Consider the following 22638-nt stretch of genomic DNA (forward strand, 5'->3'; position numbering starts at 1 on the left):
CTAGAAACCCCCACTAGGGGTCGCCACAAGCCAGCTGTGACTTGAAGAGCGCATTCCACCAACACCAACACCTCCGCAAGACGTGCTCAGATGTGAAGGGCTTTCTTGCTGCAGTTATTTGTGGTATCCTGTCCCACCACCTACAACACAATCCTTTCCCAGTTAGTTATTTTTTAAATTATTTTATTAATTGGATTTCTGGACTGCCACCTCTGGGCCAGCCAACTCACAGCGGCTAATAACAAAACTGTAAAATACAGGAATCAAAATAACAGCATTTACAAAAATCACAACCTTACTAAACATAAAACCACCATCACCACCCTGCATAACCCCTCCCCCCCACATACCCCTGGTTGCAATATTCCCAAGGTAGGGTAAGATTTTCTCTTAGCCTGGCCTCAACCAAATGCCTGCAGAACTGCGTTAACTTTGTCAGGGCCTGTAGCTCTTCCAGGAGCTCATTCCACCATGTAAGAGCCAGGACCGGAAAGGCCCTGGCCCTGGTTGAGGCCAAGCAGACTTGACACAGGCCAGGGATCAGAGCAAAGAAGGTCCCAGACATCAAATCTGGGAAAAGGATCTTTGACTCTCAAAAGCTTATCTCCTAGAAATTCTGTTGGTCTATATGGTGCTCCTGGACTCCAGTCTTGCTCACCCAGCTAGACAGTGAAACATAGGTAAAATGCTAAATTAACTAAAAACTTCCAGGGATTGTTCGGGGGAAAGTATTTAAACTGAGTTGCAAGGGAGTATTCCAGTGCCCTTTCCAGTTTTTCCATGTCCTGGAAAGGGCCATGCAGTGGTGCCAGTTGTGTTCGTAATGCAGTTTGATGGGGAAAGGGGAGGAATCACCCTTGCCAGAGCAACTTCATAGGTCCTCTCCTAATCTGCTTCCTTTTCTGCATGGTCTCCCCAGCACAGAGCAAGAACAGACGCTGCAGGCGGAACTGGAAGGAGCCCGGACGCTCCACAAAAGGCTGGAAGAGGCTCTTGGGAGGACCTTGGAGCGCTTGCTAAGGCTGGACTCGCTGGACACAAACGGAGGTGGGGAACATCATCGTGTGACAGTCCTGCCCAAGCATGCCTTCTGAGCTCTGGCCTTCACCCGCTGGCGCTGGCGCAGAATAGAAGCCGATCACTAACCGAACGCAGCCCGGGGCTGGGTTAGTTCCCTACTTAGTAGTCCAGGGGCGTTCCCTGGAAACAGCAGATTGTGCACTGTCATTCACCTTGCCGGTGCCATCCTGCCGTGCCGAGGAGGTTTGTAAAATAGATCTCTCCATCTAATCATTCCCCTTTTTTGGTTGCTCTCCCCCCCTCCCCACTTTCTTTCTCCTCCCTTCCTGTTTGGCTAAATAAAGATTATTCCCCACCTCCAACTCCTTCAGAATCTGTGTTAATTGTTGTGTGCTATATCGCAAACACATGTGAGGAGGCGTGCTGGTGAAGTGTCCTTGTGTGCAGTCCCACTTCCCCACCTCTTTGTCCAGTATATCCCCTGGAAAAAGGAGCAATTATTTTTGTTTACTCATGTATTCGGGGGCAGTCATATCACACCCTTTCTCCCAAGAGCTCCGAGTGGCAGACAGGATTCTCCCTGAGGTAGCCGAATAAAGCCTTGAGTCCAGGAGCACCTTTAAGGCCGGCAGAAGTTTTATTCAGAATATATACGCTTTCATGTGCAAGCACGCTTCTTCAGATTGTAAAACTACATTTAATTTTTATTTATTACTTATTAATTTAATTTATATCCCACCCTCTCGCAATGCCTCGGGGCAGCTCACAATGAGAGAATTTACAATAACAGCCAAATTTGGACAATAAAAACACATTAAAAACATCAGGAACTCCTCCAAAAAATAGGCCACCAAGGTCCCTGCTTATTGGTCCCAGCAGAAGTATGGTTGGGCGACCTGGGCAGAGGGTAAACTTTTTGCCCCTGTAGTGGGGGGCGAGGGGAATATATGTACATCCCTATAGAGAGAGCCAGGTTGGTGAGTGGTTAAGAGCAGCAGCTTCTAATCAGGCGAGCTGGGTTTGATTCCCCGCTCCCCCACGTGCAGCCAGCTGGGTGACCTTGGGCTCCCCACAGCACTGATAAAGCTGTTCTGACTGAGCAGTAATCTCAGGGATCTCCTCTGCCTCACCCACCTCTGTTGTGGGGAGAGGAAAGGGAAGGCGACTGTAAGCCGCTTTGAGCCTCCTTTGGGTAGAGAAAAGCGGCATATAAGAACCAACTCTTCTTCTTCTTCTGTAATATCAGGGCTCTCTCAGCCTCATCTCCCTCACAGGGTGTCTGTTGTGGGGAGAGGAAAGGGAAGGTGATTGTAAGCCGCTTTGGGACTCCTAGTAGAGAAAAGTGTCCTGCAAGAACCTACTCTTCTTCTATGTAGGGGAAATCCCATCAATAACTGCTACACACAGTAGGGGCACATTGGTCTCAGCCAAAGGCCTGGCAGGAGAGCTCCATTTTGCTGGCCCTGCAGAACTGCCATACTTCCACCAAGCTAGGGCCAGGTGCACCTCACACACACACGCACACATAAATATACACACATATATATAAACACACACACACACACAAATAAAAGATCTATCTGAAGAAGTGTGCTTACACACACAAGCATGTACCTTGAATAAAAGAAGGTTGGTTCTTATATGCCGCTTTTCTCTACCCGAAGGAGGCTCAAAGCGGCTTACAGTCGCCTTCCCATTCCTCTCCACTAGACTCCACTAGGCTCCCATGCCACTAGACTCAAATCTTTGTTCCGCTGCTTCAGATCAACACGGCCACCCACATGATTCTATCCTCTGAGGTAGGTTAGGCTGAGATGGAGGCAGCAGCCCCAGCTCACACTCAAGAATTTCCTGGCAAGGTGAGGTTTGAACCTGGGCTTCCCAGGTGACATTCCAGAAATCAAGCCCCTGCACCACACTGGCTGCTGATCTTGTAGTTACTCCCAGGAGCTACTAGTTCACTTGTTCCTGGAACTTTGAGGAATTGCTCCTGGGTTTCAGCTTGGGCGGCTTCTTTTGTTAATTAAAAAAAATAATAACAAAAATAACAAAAGATACAGCCTGTGCTCCCTTTGTGGCCCAACAAAGTCCTTGCATCAGCAGCGTCCTACAGAAGGTATGTGACAACCAGTCTATATCCAGGAGAGCCACAGAACTGGACCACCTTGTACTGTACTCAGCCCATTGGAGGCTTCAGCTTAAACTTCGCCTTTGGGCTGGTTACCTTGAGCTAAGCATCATACTTGTTAGGAGACTGCCATCCCCTGCCGATATGGAAAGAGAGAAGGAGTTCCAGCCCTACGACAAACCCAAGGATGTAATTTGAAGCCGAGGGCAGCGCTGGCTTCAGAATGGCGTGTGCGTTTTTTGTTTTTGTTTTTTTGCATGTGCATGCCTCTTTTGTGGAGATGCCTGCAGGCTTTGCAGTTAGGTTATCAACGTGTCCTAGTTTGCATAGCCTGATTTGTACTGACTACTTGTTATTTGGTGACGTAATAAGGCAGGCTTTCGTGAAACCCTGGGGTTACTTGAGGGCCCTGGAAGAGTTTCCCGCATGGGTGGGAGTTAATTAATTTGTAAGATAGTTTTTAAATTTGTTAAACTTTTAGTAGGGTGTTATGATCATATATGGTCAGGTCAACCCCCCCTCCAAGGGCCAACGATGGGCCTGGAAGAGGTGGGGAGGGAAGAGGCCCCAGGTGGGTGTCTCCACAGCGCTGCTTTCCAACCATATCCTGCATGATTGCACCACTTCTGGGGTTTCTCGAAGCCTGAAGAATGTTTCAGGGATTTCTCAATGGTAAAAGAGTTGAGAAAGGCTGTATTACGGTATAGAAATCATGTCCATAGTTGGGCGTTAGAAGAGCGTTAGGAAGTCCAGTCTACCTTACTAGTCATAGAAGCTAAAGTAGAAATCTCTATGTAGAAGAAGAAGAAGAGTTGGTTCTTATGTGCCGCGTTTCCCTACCTGAAGGAGGCTCAAAGCGGCTTACAGTCGCCTTCCCTTTCCTCTCCCCACAACAGAAACCCTGTGAGGTGGGTGAGGCTGAGAGAGCGCTGATATCACTGCCCGGTCAGAACAGTTTTATCAGTGCCGTGGCGAGCCCAAGGTCACCCAGCTGGTTGCATGTGGGGGAGCGCAGAATCGAACCTGGCACGCCAGATTAGAAGTCCACACTCCTAACCACTACACCAAACTGGTACAACATGCCTCTAATGACCCAAATAACAAGCATATTTCTAGCCATCCTATCCTGCTGGAAATATCCAGAAAGCCATCTTTCTTGGTGCGATCCAGCAAGGGCACAGTAATCAGATCCTCTTCCAGGGAGGAACAGAAAGTCTCCTTTGACAAAATAATCACACTTCCAGCAGTAGGAACGCTGTAGATCGTTCCTTGGAGAAGCAGCTACGAAACCCCCAACAAAGGGGCCGTTACAGTCAGCGAACGTTTAGTTCTCGTAACTAATGAGGTTGCAACTGAAAACACGGAAAGCCAATTAGAGATTTTGAAGTAGGTAAGCAAAGCAAGTTCACACATTGTGGACATTCATGGTTTCTGGGGCCATTCTAGAGATGGCCATATTTCCTCTTCTGTACATATCTTGGCCAAAGTCTGCAGGATTTTGTGAAACCTTGGGGTTTCTTGGCAGGCCGGGATAGGGTTCCCTGTGTGGGTGGGGGGATGGATTAGTTGTTTATAAATTTTAAAAATTGTTAAACATTTATGACCGTATATGTCCGTGTTGAACCGCCCCCCTTCCTCCCACAATGGCCAGTGGTGGACCTGGAGGGGTTGGGAAAAGGAAGGGCCCCAGGTGAGCATCTGTACAGTTACCCTCCCCAACCATATTCTGCACAAGCACACCACTTCGGAGGTTTCTCAAAGCCTGAAGAATGTTTTGGGGGGTTCTTGATGGTAAAGAAGCTGAGAAAGGCTGCCCTAATATTTGATAATGATACCGATTATTCTCTGTGGCCAGAGGCCATTACGGTCTGGTATGTCTACATGGGATAAATTACAACTATCCACATTGAAACAGTCTAGAACTATTCGAAGCAATCTCCTCAGAAAGCACTAGCCATATTTAAAACATTGCTGCCCTTACATGGCGTTTTAGACAATATTCTGTGGGCTGCTAAAGCAGAGAGTGACACTTTACAGGAGATGAATGGATCAGTATCAAAGAGTAGAAAGAACCACTTCGCAAAGGCTGAGGGAGAATTTAAGCCCATTAAAAGCACTGTGAGAAATCTGGTTCTTCTGAGCCCTGTGCAGAAAGGACAAATCTAGGGCTATAGATTCTCTGGAACTGAACCTCCACTGATGCAAGGATGTGAAGCCAGAGGAATTTTGGGAGTAAAGTTCAGCTAGCAAAGCTGTTGGTGTGGTTTGAAACCAAATTGGAGTAAAGGCTATTCTGAGGCTATGGGGGATGGGGGGGGGGAGGAAAGGAGACTCTATTATAGTCCCATTTAATCACCCAGTTGCCAATCTTGAAACCAGTTATGGGAACACCCTGGGTGTTATCCGATACAGAGGAGCCATGGGAAACGTTCCTGTGTTACCCTACATAGGTAGCATAATTTTGCAACATCATCTTACCACATTGCTTTTGAAATAAATGGGCGGTGTCATTGCTCCGCTTTCTCCGAAATCTTATCAAGTGTTTGAACGAACACCGGTCATAATCGAGGGCAATCCCAGTTTTGCTCTCATCCAAGCCGCAGGGGTACCTCTAGGTAGAGCTGGAATTCCCTGTGGCGATTCCCGGTGGTTGGTTTTGCTTTGTTTTTCTTTTCTGTTTCAGCCCCCCAAAAGCCCAGATGCCTAGCAAAGGTTTCCACCCTCCCTTTTAACCCTCTCCCCCAGTGTCCTTGCCAGTTTCGTTGCATCCATGAATTCCATTCTCATCACTCCCACAGCTGGGCATGCTGCATGGACCCTTCCGATTCATTGCAACCTCTCGTCTACATTCCCTCCTCTCCATCTTCAAGGAACCTCCCAGAACTCAGGCCAGAGGGCAGACGGAGTGGGGGTGTTAATGTGGCAGATGCCTGCTGTATAGTGGTGGCTGTGGGCTGGTAGTTTTAGCGCTTGCTGTTTGGCCAGCAACTGTCTGGCACCTTCCAAGGTAGGCCATGGCAAGATGGGAATGTTTCCATGCCAAAGTGTGTGGGTGTGGCTGGGGGGCAGGGCTGTGGTGGGATGTGTGGGTGTGGTATCTCACATTCCTGTCTTCTCTGGGAATCTCCAAAGGGCTAGATTGGAACTTGGAAGCTTTTTTCGTGACTGGGTGGAGTTCATTAGCAAGTTCATTAGGAAGTGTTTTTTCACACACTCCACACTTGGGCGCTGAGAGATTCCTATCCTCCTGCGTCCTCCTTCTGAAGATGCCAGCCACGGTTATTGGCGAACGATCAGGGACTAAGACTACCAGCAGACAGTCACACAGCCCCAGAAACCCACAACAAGCCAGTAGATGCTGGCCATGAAAATCATCTGCCATATACTTAAGTGCTGAGAATGAACATATGAAACCACCACTACAGAGTCAGGCAGTTGGCCTGTAAAGATTCATGGACTACAATTCCCATGAGCCCCTGCCAGCAAATGCAAATGCTGGCAGGGGCTTGTGGGAATTGTAGTCCATGAACATTTTGAGGACCACAGGTTGACTACCCCTGTTTTACATTATCAGCTACATGATCCTTTGAAGCAGAGGTAGCAGGTATGAACCTAGGCCTTCCTGCAGGTCAAGCAGATGCCACACTTCTTGGTCCCTACCGTGTACAGTGCCTCTTATCATTCACCCTTACGGTATGTCTGAATACCTGTTTGAGCCTAGATCTGCAGAAAATGCCATGACACACTTCTAGGATATCAGATCCAAGTGAGCAGCCGTGTTGGTCTGAAGTAGCACCAAAAAAACAGAGTCCAATAGCACCTTTAAGTAAGGTGACCAGATTGTCCCACTTTTGGAGGGACATCTGGGGGCATAGATCCTAGAATCAATAATAAATGTGTCAGTCCATTTCTCGAACACAATGCAATAATAGGTAGAAGCCAGGAGGGATCTGTCAAGAGTCAATCCTATCCGTCCACCCTTTATCATGTTTTATCGATCAGGTTGCTAGCCCAATGGATCACAAGAATGTTGTGGATGTAATAGTTTCATTGCAGCAAGGCATTTGACAAAGTGCCCTTCTGACACTTCGGTTAGCTACAGGATGGAACAAGCAGGTAGAGTCATGGGTGGTTGGACAACCATATTCAAAAGAGCATTCCCTAAAGTCACTTTGTTAATCTAGAGCAGGTGCGGCCAAACTGCAGCTCTCCAGATGTCTATGGACTACAGTTGCCATGAGCCCCTGCCAGCTGGCAGGGGCGCATGATAATTGTAGTCGATGGACATCTGGAGAGCCACAGTTTGGCCCCCCCCCCTGATCTAGAGGGAGGTTTCTAGTGGAGCAGTGTAGGCAAAAGCAATCAAATGCAGGCATATGGATGGGGGATACCTAGCTTAGCAGTCGCCTATGTGAAAACAGATTTGATTATTGAGGTTGATTACTGGGTGAGTATGACATGGCTGCCAAGAAGACTATTGGACTTCAGTCTTCATTTAATAAAAAGAACTGCATCCAAGACAAGAGAAGTAATAGCTCCATTCTACCCTACACAAGTCAGGCCTGATCTCTAGCACTAGGGCCAGCTCTGGATACCATCTTTTAAGAATGACATCTTTTAAGAATCAGCTTAGGGCTGATCCTGCGTAGAGCAGGGGGTTGGACTAGATGGCCTCTATGGCCCCTTCCAACTCTATGATTCTATGATTCTATGACATTTTCAAACAGAAGTTGAGCAAGCGACCCTTCGGGAATAGATTTGGATATAGGGCAGCGAGTTGGATGAGATGGTTGCGAAGACTCCTTCCAGCTCTCAAATGCTATACCTCTCTATAGCAAGACATGGAGGGCAACAGGAGTCTTGGACATGAGTCTTGTGAAGGCCAGTGAAGCTACGCATTGTCAGCGGGTCACGGTGCCTTGTTTTTAGACACCCGGCCAGGAAAAGAAAAAGCTGTTTGAATTGTTTTTTGCATCAGTCACTTTAATCCTCGTCAATCGAATTTGTAAGTTGAATACAAACTGGCAGCTTTTGATATATAGATATACATTGATACTGTTAGCATCTATGAGTGTATTATTGGCTTTACGCTCCTAGTGGATTTCTGGGTTTGGTTCTTGGGACTCTCACGGTGCACCGTTGTCAAGATAGTGAACGAGTAAACAGCATCATGAAGATGTCCAACAGATATGCAGCATAAGGAAGCACAGACAAGCTAGAATAACCAGGCACCCTCTTTGTCTAAGGCGGCCTTTCTCAACATTTTGACCATTGAGAAACCCCTAAAACATTCTTCAGGCTTTGAGGCACCCCAGAAATGGCACAATTGGGCAGAATATGGTTGGGAAGCATCGCTGTGGACATGCCCACCCAGGGCCCCTCCCCTTTCCACCCCCTCCAGGCCCATCGGCCATTTTGGGAGGTTGGCATGACCATATATGACCACCTGATAAATTCAAATGAGTAGCCGTGTTGGTCTGAAGTACACAATAAAATCAGAGTCCATTAGTACCTTTAAGACCAACAAAGATTTATTCAAGGCGTGAGCAAAGCTCACGTCTTGAATAAATCTTTATTGGTCTTAAAGCTGCTACTGGACTCTGATTTTACTCACCTGATAAATGTTGAACAATGTTTAATCTATTAAAAATAATTAACTCACACCCACTCAGGAAATCCTTCCAACCCCGGAGTTTTGCGAAACCCTGGTTGAGAAAGCTTGGTCGTTCTGCAACAACCTGGGCTCAGGCTTATTCTGTGAGGAGTGACACTGATCCCCCCCCCATCTCCTCTTTCCTTCACCCACACTCTAGTGGGCACCAGCAGGGAATAGCCTGCCATTAGCAGGCGTATCCTGGGCTGACTCAGAAAGGTGCAGTCAGTAGATATTTATGGTAGGTGTCTGCGGTTAGCAGTTCTCTGGACTGTGCCAGAGAAGCCACCGAGAGGGCATTGCCTTGGGGAAATCAGTAGCTTGTGTTTGCCTCTAGTGCCTGCTAGCAAGAAGAGAAGAGCTGGGTTTTTATACCCTGCTTTCCACTACCCGAAGGAGCCTCAAAGCAGCTTGTAATCGCCTTCCCTTCCTCTCCCCACAACAGGACAGGTGTCCTGTGAGGTAGGTGAGGCTGAGAAAGCTCTGAGAGACACTGCTATGTGAGAACAATTGTAACAGGGCTGTGACTAGGAGAGGAAGAGTCGGTTTGTATGCCCCACTTTTCACTGCCTGATGGAGTCCTAAAGCAGCTTCCAATCACCTTCCTTTCCTCTCCCCACAACAGACACCCTGTGAGGTGGGTGAGGCTGAGAGAGCTCTGACAGGACTGCTCAGTCAGAACAGCACTGTCAGGACTGTGACAAGCCTAAGGTCACCCAGATGGCTCCAATGTGGAGGAGCGGGGAATCAAAACCAGCTCTCCAGATTAGAAGGTGTCAATCTTAACCCCTACCCCACACTGGCTCTCAATACAGATGGATTTGGCACTCTCCACCTCTTGAACGACGGGGGGTTTGATCAAGCAGCAAAGTCCTGCTTGCTCTTGTGCATGCAGAAATGCATGAGAAAAGACCATGCTAGCTGCTTGTGCAAAGTCAGACGTACTCTCTCCCAAGAAGCACACGAAAGCTTATACCTTAAAGAAAAATGCATATGTCCTGGGCTCAACCTTTGTTCTGCTGTTTCAGACCAACACGGCTCCCAACTTGCATTTCTCCCCCCTTGCATTTCCTCTTGCACAAGATCTTTTGTTGTTGTTGTCAGCCACTCAGTCGTGTCTGGCTCTTGGTGATCCCATGGCACAGCTGTCGCCACAATCCCACACCGCCTCCCTCCGCTGTGCAATGTTCTAGCCGGTGTCCACCCTTATCACATCCATCCACCGTGCCCTTTGCTGGCCTGGTTTCCTTTTTCCACTGACCAATCCTAGCAAACTTGATTTCTCCACTGAGTCAGATTGCATGATATGGCCAAAGTAAGTGAGGCGGAGTTTTGTGATTTTGCCTACCAATGATAGATCAGACTTTATGCACTGTTGTATTTCTATAAAATCAGAGTCCAGTAGCACCTTTAAGACCAGCAAGGTGTGAGCTTTCAAGTGCAAAAAAAATTCTTTGCCAAAACAGCCAATCAATCCCCTGGAATTCAGTTGTAGTTCACAAAAACATAGGAAAAATAAATTCTAGAGCAACTCATTTCTGGGCACTAGCCTACATAGAACCCTGACCCGGATAGCCCATGTCAGCCCCTTCTTGGTAGATCACAGAAGCTAAGCAGAGTCCACCCTGGTTAGTACTTGGGTGGGACACCACCAAGGAAGTTGAAGGTTGCAATGCAGAGGCAGGCAATGGCCAACTACCTCTGAACGTCTCTTGTCTTGAAAATCTCACCAGGGGTCACCTGGTTGGTTTCATACATATGGAAGGAACCTCTAAGACAGGGGTAGTCAAACTGCGGCCCTCCAGATGTCCATGGACTACAATTCCCAGAAGCCCCTGCCAGCATTCGCTGGCAGGGGGCTCCTGGGAATTGTAGTCCATGGACATCTGGAGGGCCGCAGTTTGAGTACCCCTGCTCTAAGAGGTTGCGTAAGTTCTAGTGCAAGCTGAACTGTGCTGAGTCTCTGTTTCCACTTTTGCATCACTAGATTCAAGACCAGGTGTCCCCTGTGTCCCCCTAAACCAGGGGTGGCCAAACGGTGGCTCTCCAGATGTCCCTGGACTACAATTCCCATGAGCCCTTCCCAGCAAGGCCAGTTAGCAGGGGCTCATGGTCATTGTAGCCCATGGATATCTGGAGAGCCACAGTTTTCATGTGCTGGCAGGGGCTCATGGGGATTGCAGTCTATGGACGTCTGGAGAGTCACAGCTTGGCCACCCCTGCCCTAGACCCTTGTTGAGGCTTCTAAAAAAATGTGGTTCGCTCTGCTTCTGAAACGGTGGCACTGGGCACCCGGAGGGCCTTCTGTTTCCCCTCCAGGATGTGCGTTTCACACCTGCCAGCATTTTGTACTGACAAGAGAGAAACAGAATCTATCCAGTGGCTTAATAAAGCTTGAAAAGATAAAGAGTCTCTTATGTTATTTATTCAGGCTTCGACTCTGCCAGAACGGTCTCTAGATTTGTTTTCCGCTTTCAATCTTTCGTCAGTGGCAGTGAGTCCGTCCTTGTTAATATTTGAGTATAATTAGGCAAACGCTCCTGTATCATGGAGAGTCAAGGCTGTGAGCTCTTGATCTCCCATAGAGATCAAGATCTCCCATAGAGATCTCCCATTGAGCTCACATTGAGCTCCAATTCCCATTGGAATCGTCCATTTGTTTTCGTGCAGCATTTTGTACTGAAGCAGAGGCTGGGATTTGCATTTTGTGGGAGCAGCTGTATTGCGGGGCTGGAGGACAAGGGAACAGGAGGTTCAGCTTTCAGGCAGGGTTGACCTCATCATCAAAGGACAGAGCTATTTCCCTCGGAAGGTGCAGAGAAGCCCTCGATGATGAATGAAATTCAAGGAAATTCAAGACCCGGGTCTCAGCCTCTTTGCCCTTCTGCTTTGTCGTTCCCAGTTCTAGCTGTGACCGAGGACACAGAAGATGCCAGCACTGAGTTCACAGACAGCATTGAGGAGGAAGCCGCTGCTCACAGAGTGGCTCAGCAACAGCAGTGGAATCCATCCAGAGTAAGACTGCCAGCTCTGGGTTGGGAAAGACCCGGGAATGTTGGGGGCGGAGCCAGTAGTGGGCGGGTTCTGGGGCAGGGAGGGTCTTCAGTGGAATAGAATGCTAGGGAGTCCGCCCTCTAAAGCAGCCATTTTCTCCAGGGGAACTGATTTCTCTTGCCTGGAGGTGAGCTGTAGAACTGGAGGACCCACAGGTCCCACCTAGGGACTGACTTCCCTAGTCCGGATGAAAGTACCAGGGGCATCCCTTTAGAAGGGCTGTTGATGTAATGCTGAGGACTTTCAAACAGCAGCCATTCTCAGCCTTATTTGTGCCATGGCCCTTTTTGTAATTGTGGGAAATCTTCCGGTGCCAGTCTGAGGTTGACAGTCCTATGTGTGTGGCCAATCAGGTTTGGCCTTGTGATGTTCCATGAATAAGCTGAGCAGCCTCAAGGTCTGGAGACGCCTGTGTGAAGAATGTCCTGGCTTTCCTGCTGTCAAGACTCTGTTATCACATGTGTTTGCTATTTGCTTTCTTGTACCCAGCTTTCTCTTGTCACTTTTATATTTGCCTAAAGCCCTTTTTGTAATTCATCATGGTAGGTGTGGAATTAGTTAGTTCAGTGCTTCTGGAATTCCAGCCCTTGGGTTGTGAGAACTGCCAGAACACACTATCTCCACCCCTGACCTTGAGCAGTGAAGACACCAGCCAAGACCAGGGGCCATTCCGCACCAGGATCTATGTTGCAAATTGGTTGCGGAATGAAAAAATGCCATTTTAAATAGTGGAATTCGTCGTTATGCATACCTGCCTTTGTAGTGGAATCCAGTTGCGTTTCTATCGTTTCGCACAGGTTTCCGGTCTCGGCAAAAATCGCTAGCCAGGAAGCGATATTGCTGAGCTTTGTCCCGCCCCTGGCCATCAATCAAACGAGCAGCCAATGGGCGGCTGTTATCATGCTCCCGAAAAGCCCCTTTTCCTTAATCATGCTCCCGAAAAGCCCCTTTTCCTTTAAAAAAAAAAAACACGTTGCAACGAATCTGCGTTGATTCGTTGCAACGGAGAGACCAATCTAGCTAGCAGGTGGTGTTTGAGCTGCCGTTTCATCGTTGCCACACTCCCCCCAAGTGAAAAAAAAATACCCCCCCCCCCGCACGGGTGTGATTTTTGGCAGAAAATAAAGGGAAAAATAAAGGGAAAAATAAAGGGAAAATAAACCAGTAAACGGGGTTGTGTGGTGCTTGGTGACTTAAAACAGCTCTGGGGAGGGACTGCAGCCGGGGAAGCCTTGCAGGGTAAACGAAGGCTCACCGGTGCGTTGATCTCCGCTCGCTCCGAGAAAAAAAAATGGCAATCGCTTCGCCGGAAGATCAGAGGAGAGAGCCAGGGGGAGGGACTTTGCAGAAACCGCAACAATGGTAACGCACAGAACTTTTCCGCTAGTGTTGCAGATTGGTTGCAAGAGTCTAGTGCTTTCCAGAGGGTGAATCCACTTTTCGGGATTTCCCTGAAAGCACTACAACAAAGCGCTTTTTGCGGATCGGTTTCAGGAGTGTGGCATATTGTCAACGACGTTGTGCATAACCGCATTTTTGTAGCGATTTCAATTTGCCACACTCCTGCTACAAAGAATCTGTGCGGAATGGCCCCAGTTTTCACTTTTGGCACACTGAGGGACTTCTGGACAGTTTCATGCCAAAATGGGTGATCAGGGGGGAATGACAGGGGCTGAAGTTGATAAAGGATAATGGTTCCCAGGGAGGTCAGTCCTAGCAAGAACCTAAGAGACGTTCACATTGTAGCTTCTCCAATAAAGAGATGTTCTTCATCCGATGTCTGCCTATTGAGAGCAATCGAGTGAAACTTCACACCTTCATGGAGATAGATTCAAGTGGGTAGCCGTGTTGGTCTGAAGTAGCACAACAAAAATTGAGTCCAACAGCACCTTTAAGAATAAATCTGTGTTGATCTTAAAGGTGCGATGGGACTCAATTTTCATGGAGAAGCAGATTTTCAATGCTGACAGGCGAACCCACATTGACCCTTGTTGCAAATTGCCTCTTGAGGCAAGCGAGTGGCTAATGGTTAAAATGAGAAAGTCCACCCCCTCCCTCCCAGCTGCAGAATGATATACAGGTAGAAATTAACATCAGGAGTGCCCCAGATCCAGAAGTCTCCTTGCTGCAGCCATGAGCCTGTGTGGAACAGTTACCTTTGCAGCAGTCATCCCCTCCTTGTCCTTTGGGGGACTAACTCTTCATATTGCAATTGCACCTTAGACCATGAAAGAAGATGCTGCTGAGGCCCTGGCAGACCATTCCAGCTTTGCTATGCCCATCTCTTCAGCACTGGAGAGTAGCCTGCAGGAGGAGCTGCTCCGTGCAAGGTCCGAGATTCAGCAGGTTTTGGAACAGAAGAAGAAGCTGGAAGAAGAGTTGCAGGACCTCAAGAGGCAGATTGAGGACTCTGGGTTCTCCTCCGTGTCTCACTTCAGGTAATGCAGGCTGGCCTCAGAGAAGGTTCTGCCAGTGATACTGTTTCCTGTGGATTCCGCCACAGCCAGATTTGTAAGGTTGCCTCCGCCAGGTCAATCCCACTAAATGCAGCGCTTTCCCCTGTGGTGGGTTGCAAGGAAAATTCCGCTGATGGAGGAGGGTCTTCTGCTAACAGAAGACGCTGTGGCATTGGTGGAATATTCTCCGCACCTGAACAAAGTTCTGTCATAATAGGGTTGCCAGCTCTGGGTTGGGAAATACCTGGAGATTTTGGGGGTGGAGCCGGAGGTGGGCAGGATTTGGGGCAGGAAGGGGCAGTGGAGTATAATACTATGGAGTCAAACCCTCCAAAGCAGCCATTTTCTCCAAGGGAACTGATCTCTGTCGCCTGGAGATGAACTGTAAAACCTGGGGTTCCTGACACGAGGAGACTGAGGCCCATTCCGCACCAGGATCAATGTGGCAAATTGAAATAAAAAACGGAATTTAAAATAGTGGAATTCGGCGTAACGCATACCTGCCTTTGTAGTGGAATCCAGTTGCGTTTCAATCGTTTCCCACAGGTTTCCGGTCTTGCCAAAAATCACTAGAAAGGAAGCAATTTTTTCCTTGCTTTGTCCCGCCCCTGGCCGTCAATCAAACGAACAGCCAATGGGCAGTTGTTACCATTCTCCGGAAAAGCCCCTTTCTGTTTAAGAACAGGTTAAAAAAAAAAAGAAAAACACATGTTGCAACGAATATGCCTTGAGCCATCCAGGTCAGAAGTGAAGTTTACTAGGAACATCTATTTCTTCCAATGACTCTTTGGTCCCCTTACACAGCCTCAGTTTCCTAGCACACTCTGGGTTCTATCTTTTCTCACCCTGGGCCAGTTAACCTATCGTCTGTTTTGTATGTTAAGTGCTGACTTATGGCAACTGGGTAAATGAATGTCCTCCAAAACATCCTAACATTGTCTTGCTCAGGTCTTGCCGACCAATCCATCTCATGTCAGGTCTTCCTCTTTTTCTAATAGAGCCGTCAATTCCTTGTATATCAAATATGATTCAAAATGGAATTCCACAGGCATACACAGGAATGACGACGAGGCCGCTCAAAACAAGAATTATGGAACATCGAAGCAAAATTAGAAACCAAGGGTTAGAATCCCCAGTTGCCAATCACTGGGTAAACCACCAACACCGTTTGGAAAAGTTTTCCTTTTTTGGACTGGAAGCACTGAACAGGGAGGCAACCGCAGAAGAATCTCATCAATTAACATTACTCTGGAGGGAGTGCTTTTATATATTTAAATGCAACACCCTGGAACCCAATGGATTCAATTTAGAATGGGACTTGAGTTATTTCTGATGAACTGACTGATATAATGAATATAATTAATTATCTGTACCCACTCCTGCGGAGCGGTAATAATAAAGCAGTAAGGGGTAGTTGGGAGGAGAAAGGGGCGGGGCGAGTTCGTGATAAAAACTCGGAGGGGCCAAGTGGCCAATTGGGAGCCGCGCGCAGCTGTCCTCTCACACTGTGACCAAAGTGCAATAGACTCAGATAAGTCATTTTAGCTTCTAGGGAGAGATCAGGCTCGATTTGATCTACACTCCACTTATTTTGGCGGTTCAAGGTACCTGTAAAATTCTCAAATGGATCAATAGTCTTCCTGTTAACTTTCTTCACGTTGTCCAATTTGCACACCTTTGCACAGAATAGAAACTCTTTAATGATTTCAGTTCCTTTTTCATCAACCTAAAAGTTGTGTGATTCACCAGCAGTCTTCCTGCCACCAATTTCCACTCCACCTTTCATCTAAGGATAATCTGGAATGTTTTGAATACATATACAGATGGGGTGCTAAAATAAATCCTCATTTGACACTTTTACCATTTGGAAACCAATTTGTTTTCTCCAAAGAGAGTACAGGTTATGAATCAAACTGATCAGGTGTTGTGGCACACCCACTTGTTTTTTAAAAAACCAACCATAACTTTTCATGTTCCACACAGTTGTCTACAGCCTTGCTGTAAATTATCAAATGCAAGCTGATTTTTTAAAACTTATCTTGCATGCTCTTATAACCAACATAAACTTGCAAGTACCTAGTACCTCTTCTGTTTCTGAATCCACATTAAACATGTGATTTTTATTTTTATGTACCTGGTATGTTTTTGTGCAACACTTTACTTGGGGGAGAAATTAATGCTATGGACCAATAGTTACTGCAGTCTTTGACATATCCTTTTGGGGGGAATTGGAATATAGATCGAGTCATGTTTCCAGTCTGTGAGCTGTTGGGGTTTTTTTTTTCATATTTGTTGGTATGTTCTTGTTCGAGCTTGGAACAGCTCTATTGATATCCCATCAACTCCTGGGAATTTCTTTCTCCTGATTACTCTTGGGGTAGTTTTCATTTCACTTTTGAAAACTGCAGGTTCTTCATCTTCTTTGAAGGAATCTATCATCCTTCCATCTCTTCAGCATTGTTTTTCAATGTATTCTTCCCATCTTACCCTTATCTATCCTATATACTAATAGTGATATGTGGCCCCCATCTGCAACCTGCTAAACACATTATTTTGCTAACTCGGGGCTGCCAGCATGGTGCAGCAGCTAAGATCAGCGGTTTTTAATTTGGCCAGTCAGATTGATTCCCTGCGCTTCCACATGCAGCCAGCTGGGTGACCTTGGGCCACTCACAGCTCTCATAGTGCTGTTCTCACAGAGTGGTCTCTCTCAGAGCTCTCTCAGCCCCACCTCCCTCAAAGGGTGTCTGCTGTGGGGATAGGAAAGGAAGGTGATTGTAATCCGCTTTGAGACTCCTTGGGGCAGTGAAAAGCAGGGTATAAAAACCAACTCTTCTTATTCCTCCTCAGGGTTGCAGATAACTATGAAATGTTTACATTTCTCCAAATTAAAATTATAAAAATTTATAATTAAAAAGCATTTTCTGTGCATGCCCAGCCATTCACCTTGGAGCCCAGATGTCAGGAGCTGCATGATGGCCAACTGCTGGAACAATGGACCCCAGAAGTAGCTCGGGGTCTGGTGGCAGCAGGTGCTGGGAGGTGCTCTGGGCTTAGAGTGGCTCCTAGACACCACCACTGCTGTGGTCTGGCTCCTAGATGAGTGGCTGAGCCAGGACTCATGCCTGCTCCACAGTAGGAGATGTGTGTGCGTGTGGGGGGGGGGGATATGGGATTTCCCTCCTTGTGAATTGTGCATTGTCCTCCCATTAATGGTAAAGGTAATGGTATCCCCTGTGCAAGCAATGAGTCATGCCTGACCCTTGGGGTGACGCCCTCCAGCGTTTTCTTGGCAGACTCAATACAGGGTGGTTCGCCATTCCCTTCCCCAGTCGTTACCGTTTACCTCCCAGCAAGCAAGCTGGTTACTCATTTTACCGACTTCGGAAGGATGGAAGGCTGAGTCAACCTTGAGCCGGCTGCTGGGATTGAACTCCCAGCCTCATGGGCAGACAGCTTCAGACAGCATGTCGCTGCCTTACCAGTCTGCACCACAAGAGGTCCTCCCATTACAGGTGATTAATTCTAAAGGAGAGACCCTTCTGCCTCTCTCTGCTCTTCCCAGGCAAGAGCGAGTTTCAAAACAACCGCACAATCATTCTTATTATAGAATCATAGAGTTGGAAGGGGGCATATAGGCCATCTAGTCCAACCCCCTGCTCAACGCAGGATCAGGCCAAAGCGAGCGACTGGTTCTTATATTAAGAACCAGCCGTTCGCTTCCAAACCAAGCCTGGATCGCTGGTTCTTCACAGCAAATTGGAACCAGCAAAACCTTCCCCCCGTTGCTTAACAACTCTAAACCCGAACTCTGAGTGCTCCTCCTTGTGTCCCCTCCTAGGAAGGCCCTGCTGAGCCTGTGTCTGGAGAACGCAGAGCTCAAGGAACAGATTGGAGAAGCAACGTTGTCTGAGGGATGGGAGAATGAAGATGAAAAGGAGGAGGAAAAGGACCCAAGGCCGGAGGTCAGGAAGTGGCAGGAGAAGCCGGGCACCGCAGAGGCCGCCATTGGTCTCCCCAAGGAACCACTGATGTTGGACAGCCAAGGAGGTGAAGATATCTTTGAGCCCCACTTCACAACTAGCATGGAGACGAAAGAGCTGCAGACGGCAAAGGGGCTTCTTTTGCAGAAGGGTGACCCACAGCGGCATCGCCTGCAGCCCCAAGGTGTAGACTCCGGTGTCGTCCCCAACTCCACAGATACCCAGGTAACTCTTGCCTCACTCAGAGTATATGGTGGGGGGGGGGGGGGAGAAGGAGGATATAATCCAAAATAATTGTTATTAGTGTTCACAATCAAATTGGGTTCCAAGGTAAACTCTCCCCCGTTCTCCCTGTCATTTTCAATGATTGTGACTCTATGAAGGAAATAATAACAATTATTTTGGATTACATACTGAAAATTATTACAGAAGGAATAAAAGAATGCAGTATTGGATTTGAAATAGCCTGTGAAATTCCTGTTTTTGCATGGATTGGCTAAGTGACACTAGGGTGGCCAGGCACTGCCCCCCACACTTACCCAAACCCAGAAGAGGGGCTGTCATACTGTCACCCGGGAGTGCCGTTGGCACATCAGAGACATTGGGGGGCGACGTTCTGGCTTTGGGGGGAACTCTATGGTAAAAAATTGGCCTCAAACCATATTTTGCCCCAAACCCAGAGCATGACCCCCCAATGACCCCCCGCATACCAACATCACTTCCAGGTGACATTAGCACGTTGGAATGTTCTTCCTGGTTCCAGTGAATGCGGGGGGGGGGGAGTGCAGGGGGGAGATCTGGGAGGGGACAAGGATTGCTGGGAAAGCAGCTGTTTGGGGGCGAGATTTCTCCCCACTTTCTGAAACCCTCAAAGTGGAGGGAGCAACGCCAAAGCAGGGGTTCTGCCAGCCCCAGTGGTGGTCCGGCTTCCCTATCTGGCACCTGCTTCAGTATCCCAGTATCTCTTTAGAAAGTGTAGCGTAGTGGTTAAAGATGGCAGCTTCCTAATCCGACGAGCCGGGTTTGATTCCCCGCTCCTCCACATGCAGCCAGCTTGGTGATCTTGGGCTAGTCATAGCCCTGATCGTGCTGTTCTGACCGAATAGTCCTGTCAGAGCTCTCTCAGCCTCACCTACCTTACAGGTGTCTGTTGTGGGGAGAGGAAAAGAAGGTGATTGTAAGCTGCTTTGAGACCCCTTAGGGCAGTGAAAAGCGGGGTATAAAAACCAACTCTTCTCTTCCTTCTTCAAACCAACCTATCCTGAGCACATTCAACAATGGAATGTGTTGGAGGTATAGATGTATCAAGCAGATCATCGTGTCCAGATCACCGGAGGTGATGGTACCTCTTTACTCTGCTCTGGTTCGGCCTCACTTGGAGTACTGTGTTCAGTTTTGGGCACCTCAGTTGAAGAGGGATATTGACAAACTGGAATGTGTCCAGAGGAGGGCAACAAAGATGGTGAAGGGTTTGGATACAAAGATATATGAAGAAAGGTTGGGGGAGCTTTGTCTGTTTAGCCTGCAGAGGAGATGATTGAGAGGGGATCTGATAGCCATCTTCAAGTATTTAAAAGGGTGCCATATAGAAGATGGAGCAGGGTTGTTCTCTCTTGCCCCAGAGGGATGGACCAGAACCAATGGGATGAAATTAATTCAAGAGAAATTCCGTCTAAACATCCGGAAGAAGTTCCTGACAGGTAGAGCGGTTTCTCAGTGGAACAGGCTTCCTCTGGAGGTGGTGGGTTCTCCATCTTTGGACATTTTTAAACAGAGGCTGGATAGCCATCTGACGGAGAGGCTGATTCTGTGAAGGCTCAAGGGGGTGGGAGGTTACAGTGGATGAGCGATAGAGTTGTGAGTGTCCTGCATAGTGCAGGGGGTTGGACTATATGACCCATGAGGTCCCTTCCAACTCTATGATTCTATGCTTGTCCATCTATGGAAGCATAGAAACGCCCCAAAATCCAATTTAGCAAAGAGCACTGAATGCATGAATTGGGGCAGGAAACTCGGTATAGATTTTTGTGAGGTACCATGGGAAGGCATTCAGATTAGTGAATAAGTTTTTAAAAGGTAGGCAGCAGGAATGCAGAGCCTGGGCGGAAAAGGTTCTGAGGAGCTTCTGTCATTTGATTCACCAACTCTTCCACATGTAGCCAGCTGGGTGACCTTGGGCTAGTCACAGTTCTCTTAGAGCTGTTCTCACAGGGCAGTTCTGCCAGAGCTCTTTCAGTCCCACCTATTTTCCCTTTCCAATGGGAGAGGAAGGGAAGGTGATTGCAAGCCATTGTGAGGCTCCTTCAAGCAGGGGAAAGCGGGATATAAAAACCAACTCTTTTTCTTCTGAGGTAAAGGTTATCATAGCACAGGTTAACAATTGGTTCCTGAGACAAAAAATTCTGATCAACAAAATCAACATGAAGGTAGAACAATTTAAGAAGAGAGAGAGAACAACGAGTCGGGCCATACATTGGATGAGCTGGGTTTTTGAAGGCACTGTGCAGATCGTATTTGAACAAATGCTGGCCATGAACATGTAGCCGGCCATCACACCTTTGGCTTCTTCACCCCAGGTCCACACCTTAACAAGAGGTTTTTGGCAGCATTTTATGGAACCAGCGCAGCAGCTCCGCTCAGAGCTGACTCGATGCAAACAACAGTGCCGCGACCTGCAAGACAAACTCCTGATTTCGGAGGCTGCCGTCCAGGTCAGAATGACACAGCTGGGACACTATCAGGCCCTGCTCAGTAAGTACTGCCCTGCCCAAAGCTGCAGATATCAAAGGAGTTTGCCTTCTGTTAACAATCATAATTCAGTAGGAGGTTATATCAAAGCGATTCCAATCTATCGCCATCGTGCTGAATGTGATATCGAATCGCTGCCCTGATTCCCTAAGTAATGCCCAGTTTCATTACACTAAAGGACACAAAACGTTAATTAACACACCACTGTGTGCCAATAACGAATGTATTCAATATATAAATGTGTACTATCTAGAAGAGAGTCCAAATGACATAACTTTGGGAGGGTAACCATGTTGGTCAATATGTTGTTGATATTAGCTTACCTTTTTAAGACTCAAGGCAGGGTACACAGCAGAAGTCAAGTACAATCAACAGGATGAGACATCCAATGAACAAGACAATAGGTTTTGCCTTGCATGGATGCTCAAGTGGGTTCCACGAGAGCTTCCCAGGGGTTACACAACTATTTCCAGACGTTTGGATGGCCACTGATATTGCTAGATATGACTGGAGTCTACTTCCCCTGTTGCTCTACCGACTTGGGTGTAGTCTGCATGGGGCTTTTTACCCATTCCCAGATCGACTAAATCCCTGCAGTCTACACTGAATTCAATTTCTGTTTTGAGTGCTTTAAATTTTCCCTCTGCAACATACATGACTGATTCGTGGTGACCCTACCTTTCCCCCGCAATATCCTGTAGTGGATATGAGCCTCGATATTTCAAAAACCGCCATGAGTAAATGTGCAGATCTCTGCTTTTTGCAAATTAACTCACTGCTCCATGCCTCGGAGCAAATCAGTCTTCCCTGATTGGCCAGGATATCAGTTCAAAGACTTCCTGGTTCCCGGTTGCAAGGCTTCCCTTAAAGTGACAGTGCTCCAGAAGCCCTAACTTCTCTCAGCAGAGCTTTGCCTCTTGTTATTTTATTTATTTATTTATTTATTTATTTATTTATTTAGATTTATATACCGGCCTCCCCGAAGGCTCAGGGCGGTTTACATTAAAACTAGTCAACAATACATGAAACAGTCTTCGTTAAAACATACAGTAATTAATAACAGTGGTTGTAACCATATAACAGAATAATGTAACAGTATAACAATATAATAAAAAAATATAACAATGGAACGGTGCAATACCACAACAGGTCCAGAGCGCTCTGGTGGAGTTCTGGGAGGAAGGGGGGGACATCTGGAGGGCCGCAGTTTGACTACCCCTGCTCTATTCAGTCTCAAAATGTTAAGAGTATACCCCGGCCTTTGGCTCTCTACTGTAGGGATGCTAGTAACCCAACTGCTCCCTACAATAAACTAACATAATAAGAAGAGACTTTTTACATTTTTTTATCCTGTACTAATTTTGTTAATATTGTTAGTAGCCTTGGGATAGGGGATTTTTTTTGTCTCTTTTTGTGTAGACACTACAAACTGTCCCTTTAGTCTGTATTTCCATTTTGACAAAAACATCAGCGGACCAATAGCTGACGGCCAAGGAAGGACAGTAAACAGAACTTCAAGAAATACACTGGATATTCTGAAGGGCCATCAGTGGTTGCTTGGAATAAATAGCCTACTCAGATACACAACTAGGATTA

At 47.3% G+C, this 22638-nt stretch overlaps 1 protein-coding gene across 15 annotated transcripts in view; it reads left to right on the top strand.

Moving 5' to 3' along the window:
* Positions 1 to 22638, top strand: part of PDE4DIP (phosphodiesterase 4D interacting protein) — a 129299-nt gene that overhangs the window by 66976 nt on the left and 39685 nt on the right. For 14 of the 15 annotated variants that reach the window (XM_077332312.1, XM_077332313.1, XM_077332314.1 and 11 more), the window contains 5 exons: positions 920 to 1047; positions 11704 to 11816; positions 14079 to 14293; positions 18153 to 18519; positions 20871 to 21045. In XM_077332312.1, coding sequence (XP_077188427.1) covers positions 920 to 1047; positions 11704 to 11816; positions 14079 to 14293; positions 18153 to 18519; positions 20871 to 21045 — 998 coding nt within the window. Of the gene's footprint in view, positions 1 to 919; positions 1383 to 11703; positions 11817 to 14078; positions 14294 to 18152; positions 18520 to 20870; positions 21046 to 22638 lie in introns of those variants that run through there. The other variant, XM_077332317.1, reaches the window with a different exon arrangement.

Source organism: Paroedura picta, chromosome 4, assembly GCF_049243985.1.
Source record: "Paroedura picta isolate Pp20150507F chromosome 4, Ppicta_v3.0, whole genome shotgun sequence".
Lineage (NCBI taxonomy): Eukaryota > Metazoa > Chordata > Lepidosauria > Squamata > Gekkonidae > Paroedura > Paroedura picta.